At 43.1% G+C, this 15006-nt stretch overlaps 1 protein-coding gene and 1 long non-coding RNA gene across 2 annotated transcripts in view; one reads left to right on the plus strand and one right to left on the minus strand.

Annotated features, from left to right (window-relative positions):
* The window catches only part of ATP6V1C2 (ATPase H+ transporting V1 subunit C2), a 20154-nt gene continuing 5148 nt past the window's right edge, over positions 1-15006 (plus strand). Inside the window, exons 1-6 of the mRNA XM_064707720.1 lie at positions 1-66; positions 938-1155; positions 2305-2372; positions 8683-8768; positions 12835-12929; positions 13623-13714. Of these exons, the coding sequence (XP_064563790.1) occupies positions 1027-1155; positions 2305-2372; positions 8683-8768; positions 12835-12929; positions 13623-13714 (470 nt within the window). The 5' untranslated portion in view covers positions 1-66; positions 938-1026. The remainder of the gene's footprint in view (positions 67-937; positions 1156-2304; positions 2373-8682; positions 8769-12834; positions 12930-13622; positions 13715-15006) is intronic.
* LOC135445367 (uncharacterized) lies at positions 399-7108 on the minus strand. The gene is made up of 4 exons (XR_010439516.1): positions 7052-7108; positions 4134-4230; positions 978-1071; positions 399-512 (listed from the first exon to the last, which is right to left on the minus strand). It is a non-coding gene; the product is annotated as an uncharacterized LOC135445367 (long non-coding RNA).

Raw genomic sequence — 15006 nt, forward strand, 5'->3', positions numbered from 1 at the left:
GCGCCGGGAGCCGCCGGGAGCGGCGCGGGCACGGGGAGCGGCAGGGCCGGGAGAGGCAGCGGGCAGGTAAAGCAGCGGGCAGGAGACACAGCGGGCTGGTGAGGCAGCGGGCAGGTAAAGCGGCGGGCAGGAGAGACAGCGGGCTGGTAAAGCAGCGGGCAGGAGAGACAGCGGGCAGGAGAGGCAGCGGGCAGTGCCCCGCGGAGCCCCCTCTCCCCTCACAGCCGGGCTGGCAGCGCTCGGGCACGGCGCGGGTGCCGAGGGGCGAGTGCCGCACCCGCCCTGTCCCGCACACCTGAGAGCAGGACGTGTGGCGGGGATGCTCCGCGGGAGCTCGGGAAGGAACGGAGGATTGCGGTGTGGTGCCAGCTGCTCGCTCTCCTGCCCTCATCTCTTTGCTTCGTGCCACAGTAGTTGTCCCTCTGTTCTCGCTACTGTTCCATCTGTGTGGCTCTGCCGATACTGTCCCCGTACGCCAGGGCTTGCCTTCCTCCAGCTCCTTCCTATCGAGCCTGGGAAGAAAAAACACAGAGGGAAGCAATATTCTGTGCTGCCAGTGGCACCTTTTGCAGCCTCTATGTTTAGCAGAGGTCTTGCTTTCATTTTTCCTTGCAAATGTCTAACAATTTGAGAGAGAATATTTATCAAGTGGAAATTCTTTATTACTTTTGGGTGGTTTGGTGAAGCCCCCAAGCTCCCCAACGGGCACTGAACTTAAAGCGCAAGGCAAAAGGAACAGGCTGGGAGGGAAAAGGGGAGGAGGAAGCTTAATTTCTTCATGCAGAAACTGGATGGAACAATCCTGAGAAGGAAGGAACAGCCACACTCTTTCCGTGACATTCTGGAGAAGGTCATGTTCCATTTCAGCCTGACTCACTCTCCTGGTGTTTCTGAAGAAAAGAAATCAGTGATCTGTTCTAACTCTTTCTGTTCTTAGGGAAGGACACATTTTGTGTGGTGCTCTTTTAGCCACTTACCTGATTTGAGTTTCTACAGTGACCAGCAGCGAAGGGAAAATATTTTATCATGTCGGAGTTCTGGCTAATTTCTGCCCCAGGAGACAAAACAAATCTGCAGGCATGGGAGAGAATGAACACTGTGACATCTAAATCCAACTTGTCCAGCAACAGTAAATTCCATATTCCAGACTTAAAGGTAAGTGAGGAAGGGGTTTGTGTATGGGCAAAACAGCAGCATTAGCCAGGGCTAAAGACTTTTGGGATAAATACAAGATTTATCATTTGGGATAATATGCAGAGCATAGAAGAAGCCTGTGGTTGGGGGATGAGTTGTGTTCAGTCAACTGAAAATTGATCAGAGAGAAATAAGTAATTGTTCTTGAAGCTGAGCTTCACATTGGAAAGGTAGATGAATAAGGAGTAAACATGAGTGAGATGTTAAATAGCTGATCTATTGCATTCCATGTACAATGTGCTCCTAGTCATGAAAGTCATACAGCACGGTACATCCTGGATTGCTAATGCAAAGGGAGCAGCTGACTATCCACAGCCATGGCAGCAAGACTACTGACAGAGAAAAGAGTGTTGCTTTTTTGTGTGCACAACAAAGAGATTGATAAGCCTTTTATCATCCATAGACCTTATTTTTATCATCTGTGGACCTTACCCCACTGGTGGTGGTGAGAGTCTGCTTATGTTGAAGGAAGTAAAGCATTTGGAGTATCTGAAGATGCTCATTTGCATTCTATTTGTTCTATGTAAAATTTATTTCTTCTCTCTTAGATTGACCCAACATAATGTTGAGCTGGCAACATTACAAGAAAAGGTTTGGCAATATGCTGCAATACCATAAATATGAGGTTATGACTGACAGTGATTCAAAAAGCAGATGTTGGTCAGAAATGGCTTTGTGAGAGACTTGCTTTGGTAATAACAGAACACAGACACCCCCTTTTGAATAAGTGCTGCTTCCCTTTGTTCTCTTAGTACATCTGACTTGTTTGTATCTGTGCATTATTTGTGTGCATTTCCAGACACTATTTTGTCTGGTTAAGACTATTCTATGGAGCTTGATGATAGAGGACAAAGAGAAAACAGGAAGAAAGACACTTATGTGTAATCTTGAGATTACACATACTTTTTTCCTTTATTGGAAAAGGCTTTTTATGCCCTAGTTCTTGGGTAAAGAAATTGCTACTATTTTCCACCAAGTAAATAAGTTTCTGTTTCTGCCAAACTGTTAAATTCATGTGTACTAAGGACAAGTCAGTCCCCTTAAGGCTCTGCTAACAAAAGCCTTAGACAGAGTTGTGCATCTTTCACCTAATTCTCATCTTTTGCATAGGTGGGGACACTGGATGCTCTTGTTGGTCTGTCAGATGAGTTGGGAAAACTTGATACCTTTGCTGAAAGGTAAAATAGATCTTATTTACCACCTACAAATGAGAAACAGACATTGTTTTTATGGGATGGTATGTCCTTGTGTTCACCTTGGTCTGACTCAGTTCAGCCTGGACTACAACTGGACTAAAGTGGATAGGCTTTGTTTAACCCTTGTGTTGATTGTCATGGAGTTATCACAAAGAAAGACTCATTCCTTAAAATGTAGATGAATTATATCCACAGTTGCTTTGTCAGCACAGCAATCCATTCGAGTGGCAGTGCTAGGGAAGCTGTTTCTCATAAGGAAACTGTTTTAAATGGTGGGTTGTGGGGTTATTTTGTTTTGTGCTTTTGTTTTTGTTTTAAAGAACATCCTCCCACCTCATCCAGAAACTTGATAAAACAACATTTAGAGAATGTGAAGCCCTCCTTGGTCTTGTTTTGACAGAATATTTCTATTGAACCTTCTATCCCTTTTCAACTAGATAGAGGACCTCTAATGATTATATTCATTTGAATGAAGTCCAGACTGCTCCCTCTCAGGCTTTTAAACTCCTTAAAAACCAGAATATTGACTCATATTGTATCAAACCTACTTAAGCAAAGACTCACATGTTCTCCTTGCTGACAATTCCCAAGTTTGCCTTTTGGGACAAACTGACCTGGGCATACAAAAGAATAATGTAGTACAGCAAGCTAAGAAAATGACAGGTTTTAAGATACTTCATGGCACAAGGCAGACTTTGAGGCAGTGAAGGTATAAGCTGCTGGGTTTTTCTGCCTTGTTCTACTTTTTGCTTTGGCAGCTTTGGTCACAGACACATGCATTAGCTCTGGGTCTTTTGCCTTTTTTCTCCCAGTCCAGACTGATAAGCATTTTCTTGTCTAAATATGCTCAATCCTTTCATAGATCTTTGTGTGGCAGTTGCAAAGAAATACAGAAACCCTGATATAAACTGTTTGCATCTATGCTAGGCAGTTTAGGTGAATGTTGGTCTGCTAGAATACATTTCTCTATAGCATTTTTTTTCCTGATTTTCCTAGTGCTACACAAGAGTTGTATTAGAATGATTGCATATGATAATTCTGGGTTGCACACAAGATGGATCTTTTAGAATCATAGATACGATTCATATCTCGAGTTGAAACGGATCCATCACCATCATTGAGTCCAACACCCTGCTCCTCACAGAACTACCTAAAACTAAACCATACTGATTCTTCAGGACTTTAAGCAAGGCAAAGCAATCTAATTTATCAACAAAACCATCTCCATTGTGACCCTACCAAAGATACTGCCCCAAATCTTTGTAACATGTTCCAGCTTCTTCTTCAATTGTAGAGATTCTTGAGGAAGTGGAAAGGGGGGCAAATTTGGGGAGAGACAGTGCCCATACCTGCTATCTGTTCTAATGGAAAGTGTTGGATGATCCTTGTGGATCTCTTCAAACTCAGGATATTCTGTGATTCTATGTCTCTAATCAGGGCAGCAGATAGGAAGCAGCTGTGTGTTCTGGGTTTGAGGGCTGCCAGAAATTATCAGAACTTATTTTTCAGAAAGGCATAACTAATCCCCAGCTTTGTGAAGCATTAGGAGTTCTGAAAAGCTGAGTTCAGAATCCATGTAAGATCACGGAGGGCAGTTAGAAGTAAAATGTCAGTAGGAGCTCCTTAGGCTCACTGGCTCCTGTTATCTTTGTCTTTACTTGCCAGCACGATACAGCTGCTTGTTCAAGCTGAACACCACTTTACTGCACTAATTGTCCCTTTAATGCCAGTAATGACTCTTACCCTCTGATGGGCTCTAGGGACATGGAGCAAAGGGGTCAGTGAGGCCCATCCACTGTAGTCTGCTGAGGCAAGGACTCTTCCTGTTTGTCTCATTTGCCTGTCAAGATAGGTAACCAGCAAGATCAACAAGATTTAAAAGTAAGAAATATGTTTTGAAAAATAAGAAAAATGCATTAGAGTAGTAACATTATAGTAACAGAGAATAACAGAATAATCAGAGGTATTAGCTGACTGAGTCCCACAAGGACATACAAAAGTACTTTGCATTAAATAAATGCCTCAGGTTTTATGTGTAAACCCTTGTGATTCAAGGGTTAAAATGCCAGGCACTCTCACTTGGTTGAAGTAAATGGCATCCAGAGGGTTACAAGCCTGTTCAGATGACCTGAGCATTTATGTTCCTGGTTCTGTGAAAGAGCTGCCTGCTGAACTGTTGCTGGATAAACACAGCTGCCAGTAAAGCCAGGCAGTGCAAACCTGTCAGCGCTGCCTCCTGCCAGGACAGCAGAGAAGGGGCAAGAGTTTGCAGGAGCTATTGTTTCCACATACTTTTATTATTTATTTACACAGGGAGGAGGAGTGTTTTTCCATGTCATCCTGTGGTAGCATGGAGCTCTCTCAAAAGCTGACAGTTTCCTGGGTCACTCTTACCCAGGGGTTCTCCCTGGTCCTGGGTCAGTGGCATACCTGGGAGTGGCCTCAGACTGCAGGACTTCTGCTCCCTGCAGTGTTTTGGAGGCCCGGTGGGTAGCACCCTTTCTTTCTCAATATCATTTAAAGAGTGTTAGACTTTTATTTTTTTGGAAGCTAAAGACATTGCACAAGACATAATAGTAGCTTAAATGGAGTTACTCCCTTTACAGATTTTTATTACTACTTCTTGAAGCAGTTTTGCTGAAACTCTCTTTTTATAATGCATCATTTGATCATGGTATTTGCTCAAGATGGGATTCATCTAAAATGAATCTAAAAGCAGAGATCTGATACTTAGCTGTGAAAACTGTCTATTGTTGGATATCAGTGTAGTCAGTGGGGCTCCTCCAGGGGTCTGATTCCTGTCATTTGCTCCAGGCATCAGTGGTGTGGAGGGGATAGGTTCTGTCTTTGCATGGGAAATATATTGGGTGAGCAAATCCCACTTGCTTTCACAGGATGCAATGCAAGGCACAGAGGCTAAGGCAGGACTGGAGAACATTGCTCTGGCACAGTGTATTACACACAGTGTGGCTGTATCCTGCTGCAGGGACCATGGGATGTGTGGGTGGGAAGGGAGCCAAGCCTTGCCTGGGCAGGTAGGACTGTCAGGTGCATGAGAGCACACACCTGTCCCCTGCTCTATATCCATGGAGAGAAGCCAGAGCTGTCTCCCACCTGTCAGTCAGCCACCAGATGCACTCAAGAGTCCTGAAAGCAGCTCAGACCCTTTGGAGAAGCTCCTGGTTTATACATGTCCCTGTGAACTGCTTTCTCCATAATGTCTTTAATCTCTGCTATGCTGTTGGTTTTACCACCTGCTGTCTTGTTACATGTTCTTTGGGCTCTTTGAGCATCATGAAGGAGATAAAACCCAGCTCTAGCTACAAGCTGAAATTTGCAGAAGTGCTTGGTAAGGCTACAATTGTCAGGGAAGCTTTGCCTTGATCCCTCAACCCCCCCACAGCCTGAGTGTGGGAAACGTGCTGTCCCCTCACAACCCCCAGATGAGTCCCTATGGGGCTGCAGCCAGGTGGGGAAACACTGCAGCGGCTCTGAGAAAGAGAGGTGAACTGGAGCACAGTGGTATAGATTCCTCCTACAGGCACTCTGAACTGCATCTGTCCAGGGGCATGGGAAGAATGATTTGGGTTGAAAGGCTACTTTAAAGATCCTCTGGTTCCAACCCCCTGCCATAGGCAGGAAAACCTTTCATTATACTAGATTGCTCAAACCCCTATTCAACCTGGCCTTGAATGCTTCCAGGGGCTGGGCATCCACAACTCCCCTGGGCAACCTGTGCCAATGCTTCATCACCCTCATAGTAAAGAATTCTTTATATCCAGTCTAAATCTTCTCTTAGTTTAAAATTGTTGCCTCTTGTCCTGTCACTATAGGCACTGGTAAAAAGCCTTTGTCCAACTTTCTTATAGGAGCCCTTTATATATTGAAGTCACAAGATCTTCTCTTCTTCAGACTGAATTGACCCCAAATAGCACAAATTTTGAGTATTGCATTCTTGGCAGCATCAACAATCTCAGACTTTTCCCTGCTGTCACAGGACTGGAAAACCTTTCCCAAGACTCTAAGTTTCTTCACAGTAACAAAGATAGATGCAACTGCTTTGCAGCACATGAAAGAAAACCCTCTTTTCTAACACTTTCATGGTATGTATACCTGGCCCAAAGTCTCTTTTCTGGTCCTGAAAACCACAGGATTGGTCAAACACCGCATTGTCCAACCACATAACACAATGTCCAAACACTGTAGATGCCTTTTCAGTCTCCAGCTCATCTGCAGCTGTAGCAGTCTCCTCTTAGTAAGGAAAGGAAGAGAAATGAAGCAGAAGTGAAACCTGCTGTTACACTCCCTGTCACAAGGCCAAGGATTATGTCTACTTTGTGTCTCTGCCAGTTTAATGGTCAGGCAGTAACCTTGTGGCTTCAGGGTTCTATACAAGGTGTAGTCAACCTCAGACAGTAGGGAACTGCAGGCCAAATTCTGTGAATACTTTTGAGTGCAGAAGGATACTTAAACAACCAGAGAGTCTTCCAGCCTGTATGAGACAGGTACTTTGACTACAGACAGGGGGGACTACTGCTAGAGGGACTCGATTAATCCATTTCTTAAAACAGGCAAAGTCTTAGTGGCACTGTTGTCATACATAGTGCAAGAGTTCTACTGTCATTACATTGCAAGGGTTCCACATTGCCAGAGTTTTGTACCTCCTTGGTGTTTCTTGCAGGCAGCTTCTCTAGTCACTAACTCTTGCTTGTCCTCACAGCAGCCAACTGACTCCAGTTCCCACCAATCCACTCTTTTATAACACTCTTCAGATTGGCTACAGCTGTGGCCTGCTAACAGCTGGCCTGCTCCTAATCCTTAGTAATTGGTTCAGCTGCAACTCTTTAGGGGGTAAGATTACTTTGTATACTACCTGTATTTACTCATGCTCTATCCCTCTACAATTCCCCCTTTTACTTTTATATATGGAGTTGCAGCATTCCTAGAAGGGCATATTCAAATAAACTAACATTATGACACAGTCATATATTTCATTTAGAACTAAGAATTACAGAAATGTTCAGACAACATATTATAGTACAAATATATATATTTCTGAGTGTTGGTTCAGTTTTGCAGCTTTTCTCGCTTTATAAAGTACTTATCTTCAATATCTTTTATAATCATATTTAATAAACACTAATACCTGCAATTGATGTATTTTACCAATAGTTTAGTATTCAAGTCCTTTTCCCCAAATCCACAGGGTTATATAATTGAGTCCTGTTTCCCCAAATCCACAGGATTATATAGTTTAGTCCTGAATCCATGGGGTCATATACTTTAGTATTTGAATCCTTTTCCTCAAATCATGTCAGGGTCACCAATTTGTTGTCATTATACTGCAAGAGTTCTATTGTCACTACATTGCAAGGGTTCCATATTGCCAGAGTTTTGTAGATCCTTGATGGTTCTTGTAGGCAGCTCCTCCAGGCACTGACTCTTCCTTGTCCTCTCAGCAGCTAACTGACTCCCATTCCCCTCAGCCAACCAATCCACTCTTTTATAACACTCTGCTGATTGGCTGCAGCTGTGGCCTGTTAACATCAGGCCTGTTCCCAATCTCTAATAATTGGGGCTCAGCTGCAACTCTTTAGGGGGTAAGATTACTTTCTATACTACTTTTACTTATGTTCTACCCTTCTACATGGCACAGTGGAGACGGTGTTCTCTAGGAGAGTCTCTGCACAAATCACTATTCTGGACTGGATGGAAGGATTTGAATCTAGCTCTCCTACACCTTAAAGGAGTGTCTTGTCCACCATGCTGAAAGAGAAGAGAGAAGGAGTCCTGCAAAGATAAAGGAATAAGAAAGAAATTCCCCATCAAGCAAGATAACACTGCTATTTTCCCCCGAGTATTTTCTGAGAACCTTTTCTCAGCGAGCACTAAGAATGTCTTTAGCATCCTATGGAACAGATCTTTAGTCAGTGTCTATATGTAGCCTCCTTTGCCTTCATTGCCTTGGGGGTTTTAAACATGAGTTTCTTGCCTTCTGGTTTCTGCTATGCATAAAATGAGTGTACAAAAGACTGAATCTTGATATTCTGTAAGTCCAGAACACAGGCAAAATGACATTACCTATGTTTTTGCAGAGATCAGTGTATTTAGAGGTAAGACATTTAGTTCTGCATTGTGTCCTAGATTTTTTATTATAATTTGAATTGCAAATTAACCTGCCTTGCTTCAGAAATGTTTTGTTTGGGCATTTCTGTGTTTATTAGATCACTGTGAAACTGTTTTTAAATAATTTTGTTTCTTCACTAACAAAGCTTCTTTTGTTACACTTAAGTGTAATAAAGAAAATAGCCCAGTACATAGGAGAAGTTATGGAGGACTCAAAAGACAAAGTCCAGGAAAATCTTCTGGCCAATGGAGGTAGGTGCTGTGAATGTGGGGGTTTAAATGCATTGATGCTGCTTTTGCTTGCTTCAGAATATGAATATGTGGAATTGAAACCCTCACACTTCAGAAAGGACAACCATCAGCAACATTTTATAAGAATGTGTCTAGCCTGCTCCCATTTTTCTCAGCAGAAGCTAACTTTGGAGTGAAGATGAAAGTAAGAGACATTCTTGTTCACTCCTAACATGACTTAGCACACTCCTGTGCCCTGCCTGGGCTTGATTTCTTAAGGGCACCTAAATCACATTCTGTATGGTTGTGTGACAACTGTCAGTGATCTGTCAGTAATTTGCATTCCCCAGCTATTCTGGAAAAATACAACAAAATTGGATGTGGTATGCATGCTGATTACAGACTTACAGCATGATGCTTTTTGGATAAACTAAGAGTGTACACTCCATCTCCCTTTGTCTGCAATGTTATACTTCAGACCTGTATTAATAAAGGATGGGGAGGAAGTTCTTTTAGAAATGTCCTTGAATGATATAAAACTGATGTTTGATGGGTGCAACTGTTCGAGAAATACAATAATCCCATTTGCTGTGTTTCAGGGCTAAAGGATAAAATGAAATGTCTCCAAAGTATGTTGAGGACTGATGGTTGTGGTGTTGTTCCATGCATGCATTTGTGTATATTAGTGCTAGACACAAGTCTTGGTCTGGTTGTAGAGATACAGTGATCAGGTTACGATGGATTTCTCAAGTAACAACCTCGTAGCTTGATCACGATATCCCTATGACTTGAGAAACAACAGGTTTCATTAATTTCCTCTGTTTCCCCTTTTTACACCATTTTTTCCCTATCAGCTCTGCATGTGTTCTATTAGAAGGATATGGAAATTGCTTGCATGTCTTACTAATTTCCTCTGTCTGGGGTTGGTCATCCAAACAAATCATATTGAATTAGGGCATTAACCTTTATAAGATTACTGACTGCATCTTAAAAAATGAAGTCAGCTTTAGTATATGAGGATTCCCCTAATATATTCCAGTGTCAGTCTTCATAAGCTTCAGCAACTTTACTGGACCAATTCTTCCTCCTTCCCTTTCTGATTAGTAAAAGAACTATAAAGTTGAACACTTTCTTGAGGCTGTGAAATCAGAACCAAAATTATAAGACATGATTTATTGTTGTACAGTCCTGTTTCATACTATTTGACCATCCCAAGATTGTTTTAAGTAACACTGGCTTTAGCTCACTTGTATGTAACCCCACTAGCAGTTTGGTAGTGGCTATGTGTCTAAAAAGTTTTTTTGCTAGATTTTTAGGAACAAAAATGCAAAATAGTAAAAAATACAGCACTTTTAGTTACATGAACTTGCACACACACACTCTCTCAACTTTTCGGTGGATAACAGTTGAAAGCAGCCACATGCAAATTTTCCTCTTATAGAGGGAAATGTGTGCTTGTGTAATATAGAAACTTTTAATATATCATAACAGCATAAACAACCTTTCTTGAAATGTAAGTAAAGCTGTCCTTCAAAGATTCATACCAAATTCTCTTCCATTTATGGAAATGTTAAACCTAAATGAATTTAAAAAATTGGTAAGTGGTGGAGCCATTCCTTATAGTGAGCCCAAAACAAAGCAAAATGGGAATCATAACAATTTTGAAGAATTGAGTGTTTTGGAGAGGAAGTATTTAACATTGTGTTTTAGAGCTGGTATGTAAGTTGGATTATGAGACATGCAGGCTGTGGGTTCCCTGGGCAGCTGTGAGCTGGTAGGAATCATCTCTCCTGGGTGGGCAGCTGGGTGAAGCCCTTTAGAAGTGACTCAACAGGTTCCATAAATGAGGGATGCCATTCCAGGAGCATCAGGATGCTGGGGCTGCTTGGCATTTTAAACACAGCTGTGCTAGTGTGTTCACAGTAGTTTTTTCCATCCCCAGGATCAGGCTGCTTAACTAACCTGCACCAGTGCCAGCTGGCACTGGCAAGTTCACTCAGGAGTGAGCTTGAAAAACTGGGCTGAGAACTCAAGCAGTGCTCAACTGCCCAACATTTGGATGCTGCTGAGATTCAAGGAATGTGAGGTTAGAAAGGACATGTGAGGTTCTTCAGGGAACTTTCATATCTCATCAGCTATAAATCGGTCAGTATCTGTCTTTAAAGAGCCTGTGTCTGCAAAGCCTGAGCCCACAAGCTTAGAAGAAAGGCAGCAGGGTGAAATCCTTGTGTTGTGTACCCTGTGCTGAAAATGCTGTGTGAACTTAGTTGCTGAAGTATTTTTGACCTGTCTGCCTTCCCCACAGAGATCACGAGCAAGCATCAACAGAGAAGTGTGCATGCAGCAGCTGTGTCATAGCTCTCCCAGTCTTCTGCCATTTTGCCCCTTTTCTGCACCCTCCCTGTGCATCAAAATTTGCTCATTCCTGATGGGGTATCAGCAGGAAGGGTTAGATCTTTGCTCTATGACTCTTGACCATTGAATGTGGGGGACATTGACACAGCTGTGGTTTTGCAAGAGGGGGAGAACACTGCCATGGCAAGGGCTCTCTGCCTTCCAGGCAGTTTATCTCTTGCTAAGAAGCCTATTTCTCCTAACATAAGATTTTCCATGCTTTGGAAATCTAATAGGGTAAACTGACTCTGTTGTGGGGTGAGAGAAGCCCATGGAAAGGATAGTACTCTCCTGCCAAGGGTATTCAGTATCACATGAGACTGCAGAGTACCCTCAGCCTGGTAGTATGGCAATTACACAGTTTTTCACATTCCTTCTCATGCATCTTGGTTTAACTAAACCTCAAAGTCCAGCCCATAAGAAATTGTGCTCAGACCTTGCTGTGGGACTGAATTAACTCTCTGAACAAGGCAGCAAAGAACACTGAAGTGCCCCAGCATGCATGTCCTTTTACTTAGCACGTTGAGCTTGTTTTGCTCCCTATCACCTTAGAGCAACTTCCCAGACATTCTCCATGTCTACCCTCCTGGTCTGGAAGGAAGCCCACCCTTTAGGTGACATGATTCTGGCCTCCTTGTCTAGATCTTGAGACCCTGCCTGCCGCCTTCCCCTCGTCTCCCTAACTTTCTGGGGGGGCATTCCAGCCCTTCTCATTGTGACAGGGTGCATGACTTTACCCCATCCTAGAAAGGTCTGCAAGAACACTGTAGTGGTGAGTTCAGCATCCAAAGGCTCTTAGGACTCAGACAAAGGCTGTTTGATTTCATGAGCTGCTGGAGGAGAATTCTTTATTTGGTACCATAATGTAAGCCTTAATGTTTCCTAACCTTAAGAGCCCTTGATCTTCAAACAGTGAAACAGGAAAAACCTTGTTCTAGGAGCTGGGTGTTGTATGTGTTCATTTCCCCTTCATTCTGGAAAGAAGCTGTGGGTCCCTGTGGTCCACGGGTGCTTTGTTTTGAGGGTTGCATGCACAGGTCCTTATTGTGAATTTCTCTTCTTGGATGCTGTGACTGGATTTATCTATTATATAAATAGCCTCTAGCTTTGTGTGAAATGGGGACCTTTGTGTGAAAAGTCAGTGAGGAATTCCTCATCACACCTGCATTTGTTTGATTTCTAGTGAGCACTTGACTGAATCACAGAGAAGTGAGATCTGCTACAGTCTTAGTACCTTTGATCAGGCTCTCAGCAACCCTGAATATTACTGCTGATCCTGGGCACAAAGTATTTTTCTGATAGCTGTTGCTGGGATTAAATTCAGGCATATTGCAGAAATCTAGATTGAGTTTACACAAAACTGCTTTTACTGTGAAGAAGAGTAGCTGTACACTGCTGTGTCCCACTGATACAGATAATTTTACACTTTCTCTGTACTTTTAGGTGTAATGCAAAAAATATTTTTGGTTTAACTTTTAATTTTTGGAGATGTTTAGGAAGTTGATTAGATTGGGTCATCTGTGCATATTTGATCTAGATCAAATCTCTATAAGAATTGAGAAGTAGGCTTCTGGTTTTTAATGCTCCGAAGTTAATCAGAGCTATGCCTAAGCTATAGCTGGGGACTGCTCCCCAAAGCTTGACCTGCCATCTGGTACACTATCTGCTTTCATGCATCTCTTTTTATTTTCAGTTGACCTCATTAGCTACCTGACACGGTTTGAGTGGGACATGGCCAAATACCCCATAAAGCAGCCACTGAAGAATATATCAGAAGCATTATCAAAGGTAAATTGTACTCCAGATTTTAAGATGTCAGCTTGGGGAAGTGTCTTTTGACTGGTTGAGATCCCTCCCCTCATGGTAGGAGAGGAGCCTTTGCCTTTGGTTTGGGCAGGAACAAGCTCAGAAGCACACACTTTGTACTAAAGCAGTTGATATTACTATTGCAGTATAAATTAAAATAATGATACATATATTGAAATTTATCCAGTCTGTAAGTATATGGTCCTTTATGAGATTCACTAGAGTACATTGATATGTTCTGTGCACTTTAATCCCCTCCATTGTAATTTTCTTTTTTTTTTTTCATATACTGCCATATTATTCTCCACTTCAGAGGTGTTTTTCATGAAATTGTTAGTCTGATATTAAATCAAAAGCCTTCAGGCTGAATGAATTATTTATGCTGTCAGTTCATTCAGAAAGGCATGATGTGTTGTTGTTCAATGTAGGTAAACAAATAAAACCATGAACTTGCCCCTTAGGTACAGCTCTAGCACAGCAGCAGCTGACCGAACCCCACTTTCTGCAGAGGCCTTTGCGCCAGGGGAGCTCTGACCCTGGCTCTCTCTTGGCCACAGGCCGGTGGTTTTAGGAGAGCTGGCAGCTGTGTCTCTGTGTTAAGGTGGTAGTTGTGGGACAGAGGGGAGAGCAAGGCCTCAAGCACTGCATTGACTCCCTTTTTTCACTTTGTTTTAGCAAGTGACTCAAATAGAAGCAGACCTGAAGACCCGATCAGCTGCGTACAATAACATTAAAGGAAATTTGCAAAGCCTGGAGAAGAAAACGATGTAAGTATTTTGCACTGGGGATGCTGTTGCTGGCCGAAACGTGGGCAGTGTGTGCTCACACCCATTGCTGTGTTCTGGTGGGAACAACTTTTCCAGCTTTAGAACATGCTGAGCATTTAGAGATCCAATGAGAACAGGTGGTAGCTGGTGTGGTCAGCATATCTCAAAATCAGCTCAGGGAGACTGAAGTTCCTAATAGGATTTTATTGACATTGTGAGCAGGCAGTCTTGGGAAAAGTCAACTGTTTTGCTCTGATGGGACTTCAGGGAGTCAGAAATTAGATGAGCTGTGTCAACTGGTGGATTCCTTTGCCACATGGAGCTGTGCCTGATATGCTGAACAGCATTTGCAAAGCTCCAAAGGAAAGGGCTCTGTCTTTCTTGATCCTGCACCTCATTAGCATCCCACTTATATTTTTGTTTTCTTTTTTTCCTTCTGTTGGTTCAGGTAATGCACTGTTCAGGCTTCCCAAATGTTTTCTCTCCTGTCTTCATCTGCTTATGGTCTTTGCCTATGTTAGTGGTGACACCTGGGTTTTTTTCTAGGATATTACTAGGGAGAATGGTAAAATTCAGTAAGTAGTAAATTTAAAACAAGTTAGATGATGCTGTGCAAGCTCTCACCCAACACATGCTCGTATATACTATTGTTCCTACTCAGGATTGGGCACAGGGCACAGGTGGCTGCCTGCTGGCCAGGGCTCCACCAATGTGCAGAGGGAGAAGAATGGAGACCTCATGGCCAGGGACAATTCTCCTTGTCATCATTCCTCCATCTTTAAATGCTGTCAACTCTGGTGTCCACCAGTGCTACATAGCTTGGGTTGAACAAACATTGAATAAGTTACCAGCCAGTTAGTTAATATTTAGACTGGCCCAGGGAACCTCAAACCCAAAACTAATAATTTAGGTCCTTCTTCACTCCTGCCCAGTGACAGGGAGGGCAGCTCCTTTTCACACCTAGTGCTTTCCAGCCACATACAGCCAGCCCTGGCTATCTACATGTCCTAGGAATTAATGTGATCAGGTGGGCTTAGTGTGTGGAGACCTCCTGCAGGTGCCACCTGTGCATGAGACTGCTGCTCTCGCTGCTGTTCAGCAGGAGTGTCTCAGCCTGCTGGTCCACAGCAGTCCAGGAATGCCAGGTTGCTGTGATGGCTTAGGTCTGTACATACATGTTTCACTCTGCCTGCAGTACAGTCACACAAGCAGCTCAACAGGCTTCCTGAGAGAGCAGGTGCTTCCCACAAGATGCGGTGATGACTGGGAGCAGATGTGCACTTCCCAAGTAT

This window comes from Zonotrichia leucophrys, chromosome 3 (assembly GCF_028769735.1).
Source record: "Zonotrichia leucophrys gambelii isolate GWCS_2022_RI chromosome 3, RI_Zleu_2.0, whole genome shotgun sequence".
NCBI lineage: Eukaryota > Metazoa > Chordata > Aves > Passeriformes > Passerellidae > Zonotrichia > Zonotrichia leucophrys.